The 19233-nt window shown below is 31.4% G+C and overlaps 1 protein-coding gene and 1 long non-coding RNA gene across 2 annotated transcripts; one reads left to right on the forward strand and one right to left on the reverse strand.

Annotated features, from left to right (window-relative positions):
- Positions 1-11801: 11801 nt before the first annotated feature.
- Positions 11802-14712, reverse strand: LOC121125089 (MAP kinase-interacting serine/threonine-protein kinase 1). The gene has a single exon (XM_040720189.2). It carries the CDS (start codon positions 13300-13302, stop codon positions 12130-12132), a length of 1173 nt encoding a protein of 390 aa, XP_040576123.1. The 5' UTR covers positions 13303-14712; the 3' UTR covers positions 11802-12129.
- A 119-nt stretch (positions 14713-14831) lies between these two features.
- Positions 14832-15758, forward strand: LOC121125090 (uncharacterized). The gene is made up of 2 exons (XR_005866551.2): positions 14832-14971; positions 15201-15758. It is a non-coding gene; the product is annotated as an uncharacterized lncRNA (long non-coding RNA).
- Positions 15759-19233: the final 3475 nt, after the last annotated feature.

The raw sequence follows: 19233 nt of genomic DNA on the forward strand, positions 1-19233 counted from the left end.
TGCTTTGGTCCAAAAAATTATTCAAGTTGTCAAGGTTTGCACGTCATTTTTTTTGCTTTGTTTTGTTTTAGCATACAGGCTGGTCATTAGAGAAGAGCTTAGTTTTTTTAATGTTTGAAATATGAGGTCCTTAGGGTTTCAAAATGATCCTTTTAGTCTATAGATATTATTAAATAATATAGAACCATTTTAAAAAATATTTTAAAGTAGTGGAACGGCCTGTAAGCTTAGAAATTTCACAATTATTTATTCTTTTGATAGCATCTATAAAGTGTCTTTCAGGTAAATCTTTCCCTCTTTAACTACATCCTCAACAATTAGGAGAGTAATTAAACTCAGTTATTTCATTAACGTGAGAGGTAGAGCCTTAGCTAAAAGTTAGTTGCACAACTTTTAATTCAAACCCCGTATTTATGATATAGGAGACCCGGAAGAACACCATCATAGAATTTGCTTGAGCGGAACACAGTCTAACGGATATCAAAAAGTTTCTCAATTGTCCAAACAGTGCAGTCTACGTCGTATACAACCACTAGAAGGAGGAAGGGGCATATAAGAGAAAATCCCACAAGTCCTGGAGTGATAAAAAAAAGCACTCTTATATTCCTCGTAGGCATGAAACGTTCCTTGAAGTCATGTTTTGGGACTCCAATTAACGGTCTTACCAAAAAGCACCAAATAAGCCTTGCAAGAGTCTCCAGGGCAATAAACACTGATCTGAGGATGAAGTCATACCGCTTTTACAAAAAACATATCCTTACAGACAAAATGAATTACACCTGGGATACCCACGGAAGAAAATTGATGATCTATTGAATCCCGTGGTAACCAAATCATCTTTTATTGGAATGAGAAACCATGGAATGTCGACAGATCCCACAATATCCAGAAGGACAGATGATTGGCCACAGAGAGCTATTAAACTGAGACAGGGAAAAAAACAAGTACGAATATTTTTTACTGAGATAAACAAAAAACTGCAAGCCTTGATGGGCTTCAACTTAGTGACCTTTTTATTACCTTTATTTGAGGAAAATTACCTATAAACTAAACTTTATACAATAAGTCAAAAATTTATGTAAAATAAAAATAAAATGGCATCACTAAAGAACGCTTATTTCTATATCTTAAAGGGATGAAAAAAGCTACGAAGATTTGAAAAAATGGAAGATAAAATAAAGTCCCTTTTAGAAGACAAACTCATAGGTAAACTGGGAGATGGTAATGAAAAGCGTACCAATAATAGAATTGTAAGAACCGGTAGAAGATAAGGGAAGGTTTACTTGCCTAGCTAATACATGAATTAGGAAAAATAGATTTTATAGGGGAAGTCTTTAATGACATATCAAATTTTAATGACAGTGAAAGACTCGAGAGAAAGAGAGTTTTAAAGGAGGGAAAAATTTAAAAAAAAGAGAATATGGACCTAGAAACAGTTACTTTTGTTTCATTAGAGGATTGGAAAATAGATGATCGAGGTGGGCTTTGGTGGATAATATTAGTATGTCGGTGTTTTTGGGCCATATAGATAGAAAGATTACACGAGAGGACATGAAAATAACAGCTGCACAGTTATTAAGTAGTCTGGGGAGTGATTTGATGGATGTTTCTCTATACTCTATACAAGTATAGGGTAATTACCTGCATTCTTTCTCTTGGTAGTATTTATAAGACTTATGAGGAGACAATCTGTTTTTTCCGGGGAAGGCAGCCTGAGACCAAGACTCAATTTTTAAATGAATACAGCGAGACAGGTAAAATATGGGATCATTTGATCCCAATGATATATGGAATCATAAAATATTTTTTTAGATTAATGAATTTCTGTTATATTTAAACGTGTCAGAAAAGGAATCTATTTAATTTTATTATTACCAAATTGCAGAGTATTTTATATAAATATAGATGCACCAAAAAACCCTCGTCAGATAGTTTAGTTTTAAAAATTAAGAATATGATAAATATAAATTAAGAAAAAAATATGTGAAAAAAATATAGTTAAAAAATCCTGACAATTCGGGTTCTTTGCTACTAAGAAATTAAACGATCCTTGGCATTATAATTGGTGTCGCAGTTGTAAAAATAAAAGAACCCAAAAATTAGCTTGGTAAACCTGGCAATTTGAAAATTGTTTTAAAGCAGATATAAGAGGAAGGAAATAAACACAAATCTCACCCTGTATCTAAACAAAGACAAACTCCAATATCGATCCTCAATTCCACTCCGAGTCCAACAAGGGCTATTACTTATTTCTCTCCCGAAAATCCACCGTCATTCATAAGCACACACATTTTATACTGTGTAGGTCTTTAACCTTTATTATATCATACAAACTTTCAAAAGAAAAAAAAAGTGTTCACAACTGAACAAGAAGAAATTAAAAATTCAGCCAATCCTTGTAGAGAAGACTGATGAGGGGGTGTCGAAACAGATAAGTCGACATTCGACAACAAAGTACACTGAAGATGGAACGACGTAGCTCAATGGACAACCCGCTCGGGAGAATTTATTCTCTTCTGCTCAATGTGCGTATGTTTGTGCTTTGGTCGTTCCTACAGAAGGAAATATACTTTATATACATGTAGATGTACTTCAAAGAAGATTCCTAGGTCAGATGGAGTAATTGTAAACCTATAATGTTTACTTATCCTTAATCAGGGCAACTCCATCAGACCAATTAAAGGAACATAAAAAAATGCTATATTAGTCAGATAACGCCGTGTTGGATGTTATGTCTTTAAAAATAATGATAACAACAGCTTTAGTAAATAAAGAACACTGTTCACTTTGTAACTGCAAAAAGTATGACCCTCGTCTAAAACAATATATTTATTACAACTTCATTATAATTCATCCAAATTGTGAGCCATAAACAGGAAGTCATTTGATTAATTAAAATTTAGTTAAGAATCATACGTACATTTACAATGTACGTATGTTTGAAATCTATAAGATTCAAAGATGAATTATCAAGGACAAGGTCTTAAGAGAGAGAGAGAGAAACCGAAAATCATTTTTTTTCTATATAGCAAATTGTCAAATATTTGATGAATAAAGTCTTGGATGAAAAAGATATTATAAGACAAAATTCAAAGACAGTAAAGATGTACAACTAATTAAAATGTAGAAATTTATTTAGAATAGTGTTATCCCCTACATGAGCATACAGAGGGGAAGGGCTGGAGGGGATTTTACTAGTCTGAACGTTTAATCGGAACAAAAATCTCAATTCCTCATTAAAAAAAATTTACTTTATTACTTTACTTTATACTTTATTTGGAAATAATTTTCAAACTTTGTACGTATCATGGGCGTTCATGCGTTTGGATGATATTGTGATAATTTTTCTACAAAATACTACTTTAATTGAGAATTAAACATTCAGATGGCCGTAATACTCCTGGTTTAAGGGTGGTTAAATCAGTTTTGAGAATCAACATGGACTCCCTCATAACAGCTGCGAAGGTTATTTGGACAGAATATTCCGGTAGACGGAGTGTGTTTAGTGTTGTGTCAGTCCTTATTAAGACTGAGTACTGCAATTCTGTCTAGTTTAGTCATGCATATCCGACCTTAAACTTATGAAATTCAATTCTTGATGACGTCACCCAACTTTTCAATCAGTGTAGACCTGACAGTCCGAAAGATTGACAGTCTTAATGACCGGTCTCGAGGAGTGATAGGACTGGTCCTAAGACGGGATTAGACTGCACCGAATAAATAAAGACTCACACAAAACTAGTCGTACATACAACCTGCAAGTCAAAGGCCAAGCGTCTCCACCAAGTTGCTCAGAACAAGGAAAAGCACATTGAATGGAATATTAGTCAATTGCTGCACCATGATATCCCGGAAAAAAAGATAATCATATAAATTCCAATACAAATCAATATCTGTGATTAATGTAATATTTTTTATGGGGATTGAATCCTGAAACACCCTGTAGATATAAATAGATACATATTTAAAATGTGTGTTCATTTAATCTCTTAACTGCCTAGAGTAGTAATCCTTAAGGCGAGTAACCACATCTATCGGGATAAAAGTTGCTCTAACAGAAATATCATTTATACATATATATATTTATACTTTGTGATGAAAATCCTGTGTACAATGAGTATGTTAAAAAAATGAAAATTAACATGGTAACCTTGACAATTGGAAGATTTTTTTTGTAGGAGAGAAAGAATACTGCTCACAACTTTCATTATATAAGCTACAATCAGCTGTAATAAGGGAGAAAGGAGAATAGGACATTTTCTAGAATTAATCTGATGTCGATCCCGAATTTTACTCTGGGTCAAACAAGGACTTACAGTTATAACTCAGCCACAAATCCTCAGAGTTAAAATCCGTCTTTTATGAGCACAAGCGAATGTTTAGTAAGGTTTTGAATATAATTGAATATATTTGGGATAGGATTTTAACTACTCAGGAATTAAATAATAATGGCATCTCCTAAGGAAAAGAAAATTTTTTCTTCAGATTACCTATTCCAAAAAACGGGACAGCTAAAAAAAAACAGCGGATTTACATAACTGTTTATACCTTTATCTCCACTTGGACGTGTACATGCAGGATAGATGTGGTAACCCCCCTTTAGTGGCATGTCAAACGTGTCAATTTTCAACAAGTAATAAATCATTAAACATTACCCATACTTTTGCACAGTATATTCATAATATATTATTTTTTTAAACCATTCAAACTTTTTAATTAAAAAGGATTTCCTTCTAAGATGTCTACTTTTACGTAATGGAGATTTTTTATCTATTGTAAATGATAAATACAACCCTAGGTTGAATCTTTATAGTTATCATAATTTTAAAAAAATTAAATGTCATCATTTTAGAAAAGAAAAAGATTATTCTTTCAAATTTTGGAATCTTCCCAAAATTTTAACTCTAAATTTATTCAGAAATTTGTTCTACCCACGCACACATTTTCATCTGTAGTATTTAAGTCGAATTGAATGTATTTCTAAAAACTTATTGTATTTCTTGATGATATACCACAAATTAACATATAAAAATTTGAGTAAAATAGAAAATGAACATGTTTCATTTTTTTTCGGTGAACTTATAGACCTTGTGACCTTCTGGGTAAAAACAAGGATTTTGGTGGCTTATACAACAAAAGTAAAGAACAATTATCCATCAAATTGTTTTTAAAGTAGATCAATATCTTCAAATACTTCAGGTGCCTCTAAATACGGAACAAGACGACAAAAAAGCCTGAAATTTGGTATTTTTGAGTTTTTAACTAATATTATAATATGTGCCAAATTTGAAAAAAATTTAAGATGTTGCTGTGAAAAATGTCCTTTTTTTCATTTCACTTGGAAAACTTGACCCCCCCCCCCTCCAAATGTACGGGCTCCTCTAATTCCCCCATACCCCCCGGTCTCTATAATATAACTTGCCAATGCATTCCGGCGCCAGTCACTTTATATAAAATATGTGTGTCAAATTTTATTCAAAAGACAACTATAGTGGTTTAAAACGGTACTATACTAAATTTATATTGAAACCTGTTATTACAATCGCCATTATGTCATATACAAATTGATCTGCTCATGATATTAAAGTTAATATAAATACAAGGTTAGACCATCATGTATTCGGGGCTGATATCATTTTCAATTAGATGTACCGTACTGACTGTATGCAAAGCAGACAGATTTTGACATCATAAGCCATAGAGCATAACTACAGTAAACTAACGGCATATAATGCTAGAAATTATATGATGAATAGTAATAGTATATACTCTTTTACGTCACTAATAAAAAGCGTGGTTGAAGTCAAACATCTGTCGGAAAAGCGTTATGATATAATCTTGTACTTCTATTAACTTTGTATGGCGAGACCTCCGTAAATTAATGGACTAATTTTTCTATATTACAAAGTAACAATGAAAATTGTCTTTTATAACTCCATTAAATTTCTAATCCTGCCCTAATGGCGCCGGAGCATAGGGGGCATTGCCTCACCCCTTCTAACTTTTTGTATTTACATATAAAATCGTAAACTTTTATAAAAAAAACCAACACGATGATTTCCATTATTTTATTTGCATTTTCAAAGTCCGTATTAGCAGAATAAAATCGTTAGAACCACCGCTGTGCTATTAGATTCGATATTATAGTGGGTCAATATCCAGCACTATTTTTTTTGCCTCCTGCTCCGCCTTTTCGCCTTGGTCGTAGAGATACTGAAGAATGTATCGAATTTTCTTTTATTTTCCTTCCATTTTGGAACGCTGTAACACACAACTGGCTTCACGCAACACAGCACTGTAAATGATTTATTTTTAAGTGTATGCCTAACCTTTAAGCTGAACAAAGTTGTTCCCGAACTTTTATTCTTTCCCAAAGTTCTTATTGAGAAGTTCGATGTAAGCATTTGCAATAAACCACTCTCTCCTCTCCACAAAAATGGGAGGGCGAACTCCACAACGCCCAAGACCATGGTTCCGGCTGGATTTTTTGTTCTGAAGACATGCCTCACTGAAGCTGAGACATTATATGGATGTTCGGTTGAGATGTAGCAGCTGTTCTGTTTATTCACAATGACATCAACGGTGAAAAGATTTTCATCAGAAAAAAGAGAAACTTTGCTCGAACTTTTGTGGAATTGAGAAAATTTAGAATCTTATCTGCTCTTTCCAACCGTCTCTGCTTGCTCCGTTCATAGATGTCTTGTTTTGCTACTCCATGATTTTGCACCAATGTCCTTCCGGATTGAAAGTGATAAATGTGTGCCACTAGATAAGATCAACCCGATGTATCTTATCTAAACATCAAATGCACGTAGTAATTATGTGTAAGTTGATGTGATGTAATGACCAATCAGATGCAAATTATACCTTTAATCTGATAAAATTGTAGCAGCTTATAAGGGTAAATACTATGTGTTCTCGATTGTCATGGTTCATTTGCTATTGCTTAGTAGCATATCACTGTATGTACTTTATTACTATGCGCATGCCCGTTGTAAAATAAATTATTATAGATTCAAGTCCAAAAAGAAGTATGATGTTTTCATGTTATGAAATTACATCATCTTTAGCCTCATACAGAGCGTATTCACTGACGTCATAAATTGCATCAGAATTGAAGGAGACACCATCTTGGAAATTAAAAGTTGACAGTTATACTACAAAGAATGTACAAATTTCTAATAAATATTGATATAACTCCATCAGATTTATTTAAGAATAAAAAATGACTTAACAACTGCATAATACCAATAATAAACACTGATTTTTTAACAAAAACAAGGTAGTATAATATTCCATGGAAAAGTTCATGCTGTTCACTTCTGCTATTGGGAAACAAATGATCAGGCTTCTGACGGAACGGCATTCCATAGAAAGTGCATTCAATGAACGGAACGGATTTTTTTTTTTTAACGAGGGACGCTAAAAATGAGATTTTAGCATTCCGTTCCAATAAATTACAAAAAAACAAAGAAATCAAAGGTTATCTATTTTTTTGCTTTTTGAACTATGATTTTAAGGGCTGATAAACAATGGCTAACGCTTGGGAGACCTATTTTGTGGCAATGACACAGTCGGGCTGATGTGCATCGACACCGGGATAGGGGATGGCAGAATCCCTACTTTCGACATAGTCTACTTTCGATACCATAGTCGAGATTATTCATGTCAGGCGAGGAGGGAGGCCACAAATCGTATTTCCAGAAATCGGAAAAATTCTCGTTGATGCATTGCCTCGTCGTCCTTGCCTTCTGTCACAGGGCGGAGTCCTCCTGTAACACATAGTTTCCCTCTGGCTCGTTGGATTTAATCCAGGGAAAGCCTATCTCCTTACATGCTTCCAAAGTGATTATAAATTCGAGTCCATCAAGAAGTATGATGCTTTCATTAAATATAATTGCATCATCTTTGGCCTCATATGGAGCGTTTTCACTGACGTCATGCATTACGTCGTAATTAAAGGATACGATATTTTGAACCTCAAAGTTGATAATATTACTATATAATATTAATAAATTAGTAATAAATATTGATTAAACTCCATCAAATGGCTTTATGAATAAATAAAAAAAGACTTGAAATTTGTATTGAATACTACTTATGTCTATGAAGAACAGTGATATTTGAATTAAATCAAAGTAATATGTCATGAAAACACCCATAATAAGGGTAGATTTGTAGAATAATTATTTTTTGGATCGATTAGGGACAGTAAAGTAATTAGTATTAGTTATTTTTTATCCGCAATTTGGAAATAAGATTGTATAACGATGTAATAACATATTTTTGATACTTTTTAGGGTTTGATATATAATGAAACTAGACAACCCTTCCTTTTATTTGTTTGTTCACTATTTTCCTTAATATTGATTTAAAAAAGTTTTCCTTATATAAAACTTGGTAGTTTAGACTCCCAAATTGGCCGAGATGGACAATCCCAATGTCAAATGAAAACACTCTATTGAAGAGCGAGAAACTTTATAAAGTGTCATAAAATACTTATTGATTTTCATTCATAAAAAGTCAAAAATTACATCTTTAATATCCCAACCATCTAAAAAATATTCAATCCTCACAAATAAAACTTTAAATTCAAATTACGCATCTCTTTTTTTAGTAGCATCTTCTACGATTTGCTTTAAAATTTACAACTTGTACGAATTCTCAATTTGTATGTACGCAGAGCCGATTTTATGGGAGCACCTACTTCGGACACAGTTCTTGATTAGAACCCTCCCGTGGATAGAATTGTATGTTTTATGTACAATGAGAATATTTTTATTTTCTTTAGAACACACAAAAGAAGAAAAAAAGATGTCCTTTTTCTAAATTAAAAAATATAGATGGAAATATTTTTTTTTTTTAAACGAGCACAAATGATTAAAAAACTCAAAAACAAAACCTGGACCATTCAAAAAAATAAATAGACTTTTTCATAGATGTTATCAAATAAGTGAAATCAAATTTTGAAAAAGGAAAGTAATCAAAGCACCCTTACATTTATATTTACCCGGACCACTCTCATGCTAAAACCAGACGCGTCCACAGGGTTGGGCTTGAAGAGCTGTAGTCTCCCAAATTTGTAAAAGATTTAATTCTTCAAATATTTTTCTAAAAACTTTAATTTTCTGTAAATAGCTATGGATTTTATAATTTTTTTTGGAACAAATTTATTATTTATTAAAAAATTTTTGGTTTACAGCTATGGATTGTTTAGATTTTTTGTGAATATCATTAGCGATTAATTGGGGAAAAAATTAACAAAATGTAACATTTGAAATTATTTTCGAAAAAATTTAATTTTTTGTGAATATTTTTGTGGATTTTTGAAATTTATTTCTGAAAAATTTAATATTCGATTTTTTTTTTTTTTAATTAAATTTTTTTGTAAATGTTATTTTTTTGAAATTTTTTTCAAAACAAATTTAATTTCTTAGATTTTTTGTGAATAGCAATGAATTTTTAAATTTTCTATAAAAATTTTAATTGTTAGATTTTTTTTTTTTCAAATAAAAATCCATTTCAGGAAACAATTTCAAAAAAATTACAAAAAAAAAAAAATTTCAAATTTTTTTGTGAATGTCTATAGAAAAATTAATATTTGAATTTTTTTTTCAAAATAAATTAATATTTGAATTGTTTTTTCAAAAAAAATTAATATTTGAATTGTTTTTTTTCGAAAAAAATTAATATTTGAAATTTTATTTTAAATTGTTTTCCAAAAAAACTTATTTTTACGTGGAGCATGGAAATCTTTTCAAAAAGTTTTAATTTTTTTTCAAAAAAATCCAAAATATAATCCTGATTTTAGCTACACTTGAAACGGAATTTGCAATGTCTTCAAAGGAAAGAAATCCTGGCCAACAGAAATTAACGGATAATTCCTCAAAGTGTTCATTTAAAAAAAATGTTTTTGCATATGTATTATATAGTCATAATTTCAACAGTCATAGTATATATTTATATTTTTTTGATAAGAAGAGGTAAACCCGTTATCTTATTTATCATGTTTTTCAGTAGAGTATACCAAACGACTCAATGTCATAAACTATTTTTTGTACTAGAAGGAGTAAATAGTTGATGCTATAAAGTAGTGTACTTACAACCATCATCATTTATAAATCAACCACTGCTGTGCACGGTCCTACCTGCCTGAATATGTATATACATTGTATATACTATTATGAGGCCCTCTTCATCACCCCCAAGGTATAAAAATGACGCATCACTTTCTAACAAACTAACTAATGTAAGTAGTAGAGATGACATCATTGAATATTGAGTCGAATCGAGTTCGAGTTTTTGAGCAACAGTGCAGGGGCGGCGTCCGCAAGATTATATATATACTTTTTTTTTTTTTTTTTTGGGGGGGGAGGCTTAGTTTTTGATTTTTTTTTCTTTTTAAATCAACAGATTAATTTTTTAGAAAAAAAATATTTGAAAAATTAAAATTTTTCAGAACAAAATTATTAAATAAAATTACAAATATTTCCTTCTTTTTTTTTAAACCAAAAATTCACAACTATACACAGCTGTTATCAAAAAATAAAAAAATTCTAAAAAAATTTAAAAAATAAAATTCTAATATAAAATTTTTTGAAAAGAAAATTCAAATTATTAATTTTTGTAAGAGAAATTTCAAAAATCAATAGCTATTAACAGAAGACTAAATTTTGTTTAAAAATTTGAAAAATTCAAATTTAAAAAAAAAAATTTCAAACGATAAATTTCCAATTATTAAATAAAATAAGAAATATTTACTTTAAAAAAATCAAAAATCCACAAATATACACAAAATGTCGAAAATTAACTGCTATTATACAAAAATTAAATTTTTTGGTAAACAATTTTAAAAAGTAAAATCCCTAATATAAATTTTTTTTACAACAAAATTCAAATATTTAATTTTTGTTAGAGAAATTTCAAAAATCAATAACTATTAACAAAAAATTTGATTTCGTGGAAAAAGAATTTTTTAGAAAAAAAATTCAAACGATAAATTTCAAAATTACAAAAAAAAAATAATTTTGTAGATTAAAAAATTGAAAAGTTATTTTAAATATTTTGTTATTGATTATATACAATCCAATTGTAATAATTAAGACTGGCTACTTAAATAATAATAAGGCAGTCAATTAATTATTAGTCAGGCATGATGTCATGAAATTAAAATTGAAATCAGAAAAAATATGATGATAATTTTAATTTATACATTGAATATTTTTTTATAATAAACTATGATATTTTCCATAATTTATAAGAGTACTGTTTTCATCAATTTTCAGCCTATAAATGGAAATATATAAAGTTCAGAACAAGATAGAGAATCAATAATAAACACTTTTTAATCATAAAACACACTTTTAAATAAGTTTTAATAATCTTAGTTTTAATTTGGGGATTGTTTTAAGGGTACAATATGGCTCTGAACGATAATACTCCCAAATTACAACAATCCTTGATATTTCAGTATTTAGATGCCTAAGAGAAAAACTGATATTATTTTTGGATTCTGATTATTGTCTTCAATTCATTAGTACAAAATTCTCCACCCCTTAAAGTTCCCCTGTGTTATTTATCAAATAATGTAAGTGATTTTAGAGAAAATACGTATTCGATTAATAGAAAATCACAACGACACCCACAACTAATCAAATACTTCAAGAGTTGATCGTTTGAGTGAAGTAGAGTTTTACAAATAATAGTCCTTCGGGGTTAGTTTTATTTTTTTCGAGTAGCAATAACACTTTAAAACCCAATTTCCCACAAATAAATAAACCATCACTGTACACTTAAAAAGATACTCAACTTTTGCTTTTATTACAAAAACAGAATAAACAAAAAAAATTTGCTCAATACAGAAAGAAAAATTATAATTATAGTTATTAAATAATATAACATTATATGCGCTCTTTAGGTTAGCAATAATTATTGACTTTAAATATAAAAAAATATAATAATAAAAACTCCAGGCGATTTTGGGGTTGTTTTAGAGGACATAAAAAGGCCGAAATTTAGATCAATTTTATATTTTTTTTGAGATTTTTTTATATATAGATAGATAGATAGATAATAGATATATGAATAATAATATTTTTGTTGGTTTTGGGGTTTTTTTTTGTAACATCTTCATAATTTGGATTTATGATTATCGTCTTCTGGATATAACATAGAAGAAGTTTGTGTTCTCTTCATGCCCTCAAAAAATGATTTTTTGTTGTGGACGGTAGTAGTTGTAGTTGAAATGCCAAGGACCCATGGATGAGTGGCAATCTGTTCAGTTGTAGGTCTTTTCCTAGGTTCTTTATTAAGAAGAGACATGATGAGATCTTTGGCTTCTTTTGAGATAGGTTTGTTTTCAGGGAATCGTAGATTGCCGGATTTGATGGCATGGAAGAGCGTTCTTTGGCATTCTGCACATTCGCCACCACTGTCCCAATCACACATATCATCATTGCAAGAACCACGGAATGGCATGATCCCAGTGATAAGAATGTAAGTGAGGACACCGAGTGACCAGAGATCGCAATTTTTATCATAATAGAGTTCATCGTCGTCCATATATTCTTCATAATATTCATACTCATCTAGGGAAGAGTAAATGAAGGCATTGACAACTTCGGGTGCCATGTACTCAGCACTTCCGACAGGGCTAGTTAGTCGGGGTGTAGACACGGAAGGAATGACACTTGAACAAAGGTCGAAATCGCAGAGTTTGACAGGAGTTGGGGATCCTTTATTAATACAAAGGACATTCTCGGGTTTAAGATCACGGTGAGCAATTCCATTCTTGTGCAGAAAGGACAATGCCTTGGAAAGATCCTTAATGATGGATCTTGCTTGATTCTCACTAAGTGGCTCTTTGGATTGGAGGTAACTAAAGAGTGGACCTCCTTGCGCCTTTTCAAAAATGAGATAAAAGGCATCTTCCTCTTCAAAATACTCTAAGAGTTGTACTATTTCAGGGACTCCACGGCACAAATAATAGAGCTCAACCTCACGCAGAACCTTATCACGGGAAAAGAACCAGGAATTCGTTTTGGAAATCCTTTTCACAGCCACTTCTTCTCCAGTAAAGTTGTTGATCCCCGTCATTACTTTACCAAAGGACCCTTCCCCAAGGACATCCCCTGTCAAACTATACACATCGGGAAAGGTATTTAAGCTCAAGGATGAAATCAATCGTTTTTTCTTCCTCTTACGACGTTCTTCCATCACACGACTCAAGTATGAGTCTTCGTACGACATATCCGGAGTCGTACCACAATCCGAAACGGATCCTCTTTGAATGACTTGTAACATGACTGAATGAATTATAAATATTAACAACAATTGGTGAGTCTCCCCTTTAAAGTTTATCGTTCTTCCCACAAATGCTGAAGGCGAAAACTTTCCCTAGGTACTAGCGAAAAAGTTCTCCTGCTCCCATTCACTTCCCGAAATAGACTACTTTCAAAAATCACTTCTCTCACACTTTAAATAAATAATAAGAACAATAATAAATTGCACGCCTTACATATCTCTCTCAAAAGTAACGCGCCCGCCCTCTATCTATCTCATACAAAAGAAGGCAATCATAGATGTCGCTCTCAGTACTCCTCCACGTAATTGTAGAGAACAAAGAACCGGCCGGTAATTCATCGCTCTCATCATACGATCTTGGCCTGTATTGTAGTAGTAGTAGTAGTAGTACAGTGATTATTATCATTCGAATGGCGATCTCTTTTCTTTTTTTATTTAGACATTTGGTAATAATAATGGCATAAGTCATAACTCAGCTGTGAGAAGAAATTTTTGGCTTGCTGAAGTATTTGACGTCTCTTACTCGTTTTGACGTTTATTCATCATACAAAGTTTTTGTATTAATATTGAATGTGACACTCAGTCTTGTAGTATTGCGTATCTCGTTAGTTAGGACTGCAGTCCCGTCATTTGAGTCTCGCTCCGGTTCAGTTCAGTCCTTAAACTTATAAGGTTTGGTCCTTCATGAAGTCACTCAAGCTTATTTCTTCTTTCTTTTAATCAGTTCTAGCATTACTGACAGTCCGAAGGACCGATCGTATAAAGGACCGGCCCCAAGGACTGATCCTAAGACTGGACTGGACCACAAAAATACGGACTGACACAACACTATTTTACAGCGATTTGATTTATTTTGAATTACTTCATATTATTATTAAGGAAATTCTCACTTTATTTATCCCTTTCTTTGGCTATATTTATATATTATAAAAATTTCCATTCGATCATCTTTGAACAAAGCCACAAATCTGTTACTATGGAGGCTGAGGAAAGAACTTATAAATAGGGGGGAGATTACGAATTTTCTCCCCCTTTGGAAATAACGCAATAAGCGTACGCAATGAGAGAAGCTTGAGAGAGTGTTGTAGCTAGCAAGACGTAGTCCTATTTATTATAAACACAATCCGAACAAAGAAACGACGCTAACTAAGGGAACTCACTCTGATGCTTGTTGTCTCGGATGAGTTTTTCTTTCTCTGTGTTTTTTGTTGCTGACGCTGTTTGGCAATTCTCTTCATCAAGCCCAGATCAAGGAGCTAGTCTTTGTTCACTCATCCAGCCTATTATTACAATGCAACAAACAACTCTACTTAAAAGGAGGAAATCCTTCCCTAGCTTTTGAGAGAGTTGTTTTCACCTGTCAAACTTGGAATGAAAATCCCTTGTACTAGTAACAAAGGAAATGAAATAAGTACTAGGGATAGAATAGCAGGTTACAACAACTTGAGTCCTTCCGTGCTTCCTGTCAAAGTATGATCATGTTTGTCTTACATGGTAACAAAGGATATCATAACAGTATTAATTAATTATGTATTACCAATAAACATGTATTATTTTGAACTAGGTGCGAAAATTATTCTAATCTAATCGATGGAATCAATGGATAAAACACATTCTATATTTATTTTAGGACCATATTAAATCCTGAGACACTATAAGTTATCGTGCTGTAATTAATATTATAATCCTTAGTTTAAATAAGTTATTTAGCATGACTAATTGATATTGAATGAAGGATATCAGTATCTATACCTAAGAGGCGATATCAGTATTGGGAGTATAGTAATGTTATGCGAATATATAAACCCTTATATTATATGACTCAATCAGTCATGAGAAACTAGATTTGACAAAGTGTTATTTCATAAAATAATCTTATTTTGCATTTTTAATCTTAGGAATGACCGTCTATATTGAATTAGGAATAATACCTGAGCATCGATATCGAAGGGGCAGTATCGGTATTTGGAGTGGATGAATGGCCTGCCCGAATATATATATATTCGTATAATTAACAAATTACCTTTGTAGTCATTTTTAAATACACTAGAGCAGGAAGTTCCACGAAGATTAGAGGAAACTCCAGCAAATTCAGACCTCAACAATTTAAGGTAGCACTTAAATGAACAAAGAACCATTGTCAAGCTCTGGAGTGTTTCATACAGTGAAGCCCAAAATATATGTTGAATCTAGAAAGGTTTTCACGAATTTGAAAACCAATCCATCTGAAAATTCTCTGTGTGATCCATTTTTTCTCAAGTCAATATGGCTAAACGAAAAGTAACTATTGCATAATTTATTTTGGTTAAATAAAAGTTATGTCAATTTTGTATTAATTAGATGTTTAATTTTTTTAATATAAAATAATACATAGCTGTATAATATCAAATTAGTTACTTATTTTGATAATAAAATTTTGTCCATTTTTAGTATAAATAAAGTCTCAATAGAAAGTTTATTTTAGCTTGATTACAGAAATACTGATATATTCCATACTTTTCATGTCATTCTGAAATTTCGATATTAAGAAAATAATTGGTATTAATTAAGTGAATAAAATTTTCTATATTTTACTAGTTAATATGAACCAGAAATGTGTACCCGAGACTTGATTAAGGTGATTCAAGAAGCCCTTCCGAGTCATGAAAAACAAAATAACTCCTAAATGTGATGAGAAAATGGTAGGTACTTGTTTATTTGACTTTAAAGGATTTACGACACCTTAATCAAGTCGTTGGAGTTGAGTCTATTGGTTTAAATCTGTGGCTTTATGACTACCTTGGATCTAATACTTGGATGACTGTTCAGAACTGTCGTAGTTGTTCCTCCAATAGTGCTAATAATATTCCCTTTTTTAAGTTACTTCTCAGGTGTACAATATTTTGTACATCCAATGTTTTATATCAAAATTGCTCACTGACAAGGTCAGTTTTGAAATTGAATTCCAGGCACCAGTTTGTTGGATTTTTATTTGTCCATGGAATAAAATTTTTAGACCTATGCCTATGTATACATTGGCACTTGTCAAACTATATTTTTGCTCACAATAGTCGAATAGCCTTATTTTATACCTTCCGACTCTCCTATTATTCTGATGCTATAGTCATAATCTCTTTGTGACCCTGTACTTTGTAAAAATATTCTACTCCTAATCAGGGAGCATACTACAATCAAATTTCCCACAGGGTTTTCGCCCAAGCAAAGGAGACTAAATGCGATCGAGGACGGGATTTATGTAGAGGACCCCAACAAATGTCAGTGCTTTTCCGGTTTTGCTAATAAATCAAGTTTTCAATCAGTTATTTATATCAAATACAAGTTGAATCACTCCTAATTGAGTCACTTATAGTTTATACAGGGGAATCCTAAGTCTATATATAAAGCTGTTGACTTTGTATGACGCATAGATAGGATGTACAAGGTGGACTCTGTGTCACTTAGAGCAAATTATAATGTTTGAATCGACATACAGGGGGCTCCGGATAAATTGGGAACATTTTTAAAGGCTTATAAGGAACGAACTAGATGGGGTAGAATCATTTATTTTATTTTATTTGAAAGCTACATTAAATGACATTTAATTATTTATAATGAAATCTGCCTGTCTTGATAACCTCTGTCACACAGCGCCGGGAGACCTCGTGCGGATTTAGCTTTGTGATTGTAAGGTTCTGGTTTTGTATTTTTAATTTACATTCGCTGGATAGGTAGAGTAAGCCAAGAAAGAAATTACACCTTCCAACAAGACAGCTTGCAAGGCCAAAAAGTGCAGGATGTCTAGGAAACAAAATGTCCTCGCTTTCGGATCCCGGATTTTTGGCCTGCGATTTCTATCTCTGGGGAAGTGTCGAGCATGAGGCCTGTGCCAAGTATCATTCGTATGTTGAGGCTCAGAAGAAGTCAATTACCCGTAGAATGACACAGCTGGATCTGTAGGAGTTCGCCTGGGCCTGCCAAAGCTTCCAGCACCGTAAGGCCGAGGTTATCAAAAGAGACGGATCTCATTATAAATAATTGAAGGTCATTAAATTTATCTCTCAAATAATAAAAAAATATAGTTCTATCATAACTAGTTCGTTAGTTATATGCCTTTAAAGATTTCCCCAATTTATAGACGTACTTAATTAGAAGGTACTTTTGAATTCCGTTATAACTTATATGAGTAATGAAAGGAAAGGAAAATCCAAGAAGAAACAAGAAATTTCCCGATTGTTCATGAACAGTATATACTGTATTTAATACCCAATTCGCACGCTTTCCCTTTTTATTGTCAATAGGAAGGGAAAGCGTGCGAGAGGAGATACGGTATGGGGTAGTCTTATGTTTTTACTTCATTGATGGATATATTATTGTTAATTAGAGTAGATTGCAGTTAATTTATGAATTTATTCAATATTAATAATAATATTGTACAATACAATTAGACAAGTTAAATATTTATAAAGGTTGAAGAACATTATCAATACTCCTAATTAAATAAATCATTATTTTAATTCCCACCATTCAATTTTTGAATCCTTTTTTTATTCTTTAGTTTTCATTCTAATAAAATATATTTTTATATATATTCTATTAAAATATCATCATTTACTTCAAAAACCCATGCATTTAAAAATTTGACCGAAATATAAAACGATCAAAATGATGTTCTTCATTACATTCAACGTCAAAAATTTCCAGAAAGTATACATATTCTGCTTTTACTTTTAAAATATTATAATTAGTGAAAAAGTTATTTTAGATTTTTTTTTTACGAAATAATTTTCTTAATATAAACCTGTTGTTTTTTATTCCTAAAAATATTTAATAACAAAACGTACACACTAAGGAAAGCAAGCACTTCGATGCTTTGTAACAACTACGCCAGTCCAGAATCAAAAAATTGTTCACCATATCGATGGATTTTAATACAAGACACTTACAAATAAATGTTAGACCAATCTGAGTAATCAATAAAAAACTTACCTTTTTACTACATACCTAGTCCTAGATGTTTATAAGTATATAATTATAATCAGTGTAAATTTTACTAATTTGATCAATTATCAAATATATTATAAGGCAATACAATTAAAACAAAATGAAATATAAACTTAAATCAATGGAACACATAAATAAATACATATTCATGTAGATGTCATTCACCATTACATACAAATGATAAATATGAAAATAATTTTATGTGTTTGTCTCAATTAATACGGAAACAATCCTCTCGAGAGTGATATTCAAATATGATGACGAGTGATTTAGTAAATCAGAAAATGACTTCCCACTCACTAACTTTCAAATATGTTAAACAAAATTAGTATTTTCCAATATAAGTACTAAAGTTATAATATCACTGATAATTAATTTATTAACATATATATCATGAGTTTCCATGCACTATTTATGCATATGTAATTAATAGGATAGTTGAATATGTTTTGCGGTTTTCCTGATAAAGATTTCTAGAAAAGAGGACCCTCTTAAATTCATGTTCCAGGATCGAGTAAGGCGTAATAACTTTTTCTCAAGAGATGAGATCCCTGAACATCATAGATATCCCAATGAAATAAACAGATATTAGTTCAATAGAACTATGGGCTCACTCAGAACCATATATTCGGATGTTCTCCGAAAGAGATCCATTCAAACCATCCTTTGTCTTAGAAGTCATTAATTTGATGTATATATCACTATTCTGACTATAATGTGTTACATGAACTACTTTCAGAAAAATTGTTTATTTATTCCCCCTTTACCCGATGAAGTAGTTTGTATTTATGAGGTTTCGTGACGTTTCTTATTATCTCTTGCTTAGATATTATTATTGTATGTGTCGTCACATGATGAAATTGCATTAATCTAAAGAAAAAATAAAGTTGAAAATATATCAAATTAATTTCTTGAGATAATATCGCTACAAACTGAATCTTTCTCGGTAAA

Source organism: Lepeophtheirus salmonis, chromosome 10 (assembly GCF_016086655.4).
Source record: "Lepeophtheirus salmonis chromosome 10, UVic_Lsal_1.4, whole genome shotgun sequence".
Lineage (NCBI taxonomy): Eukaryota > Metazoa > Arthropoda > Copepoda > Siphonostomatoida > Caligidae > Lepeophtheirus > Lepeophtheirus salmonis.

What these genes read in the sequence shown, in the direction of transcription:
- LOC121125089 (XM_040720189.2), bottom strand. Translation starts at nt 13,302, where the DNA reads ATGTTACAAGTCATTCAAAGAGGATCCGTTTCGGATTGTGGTACGACT.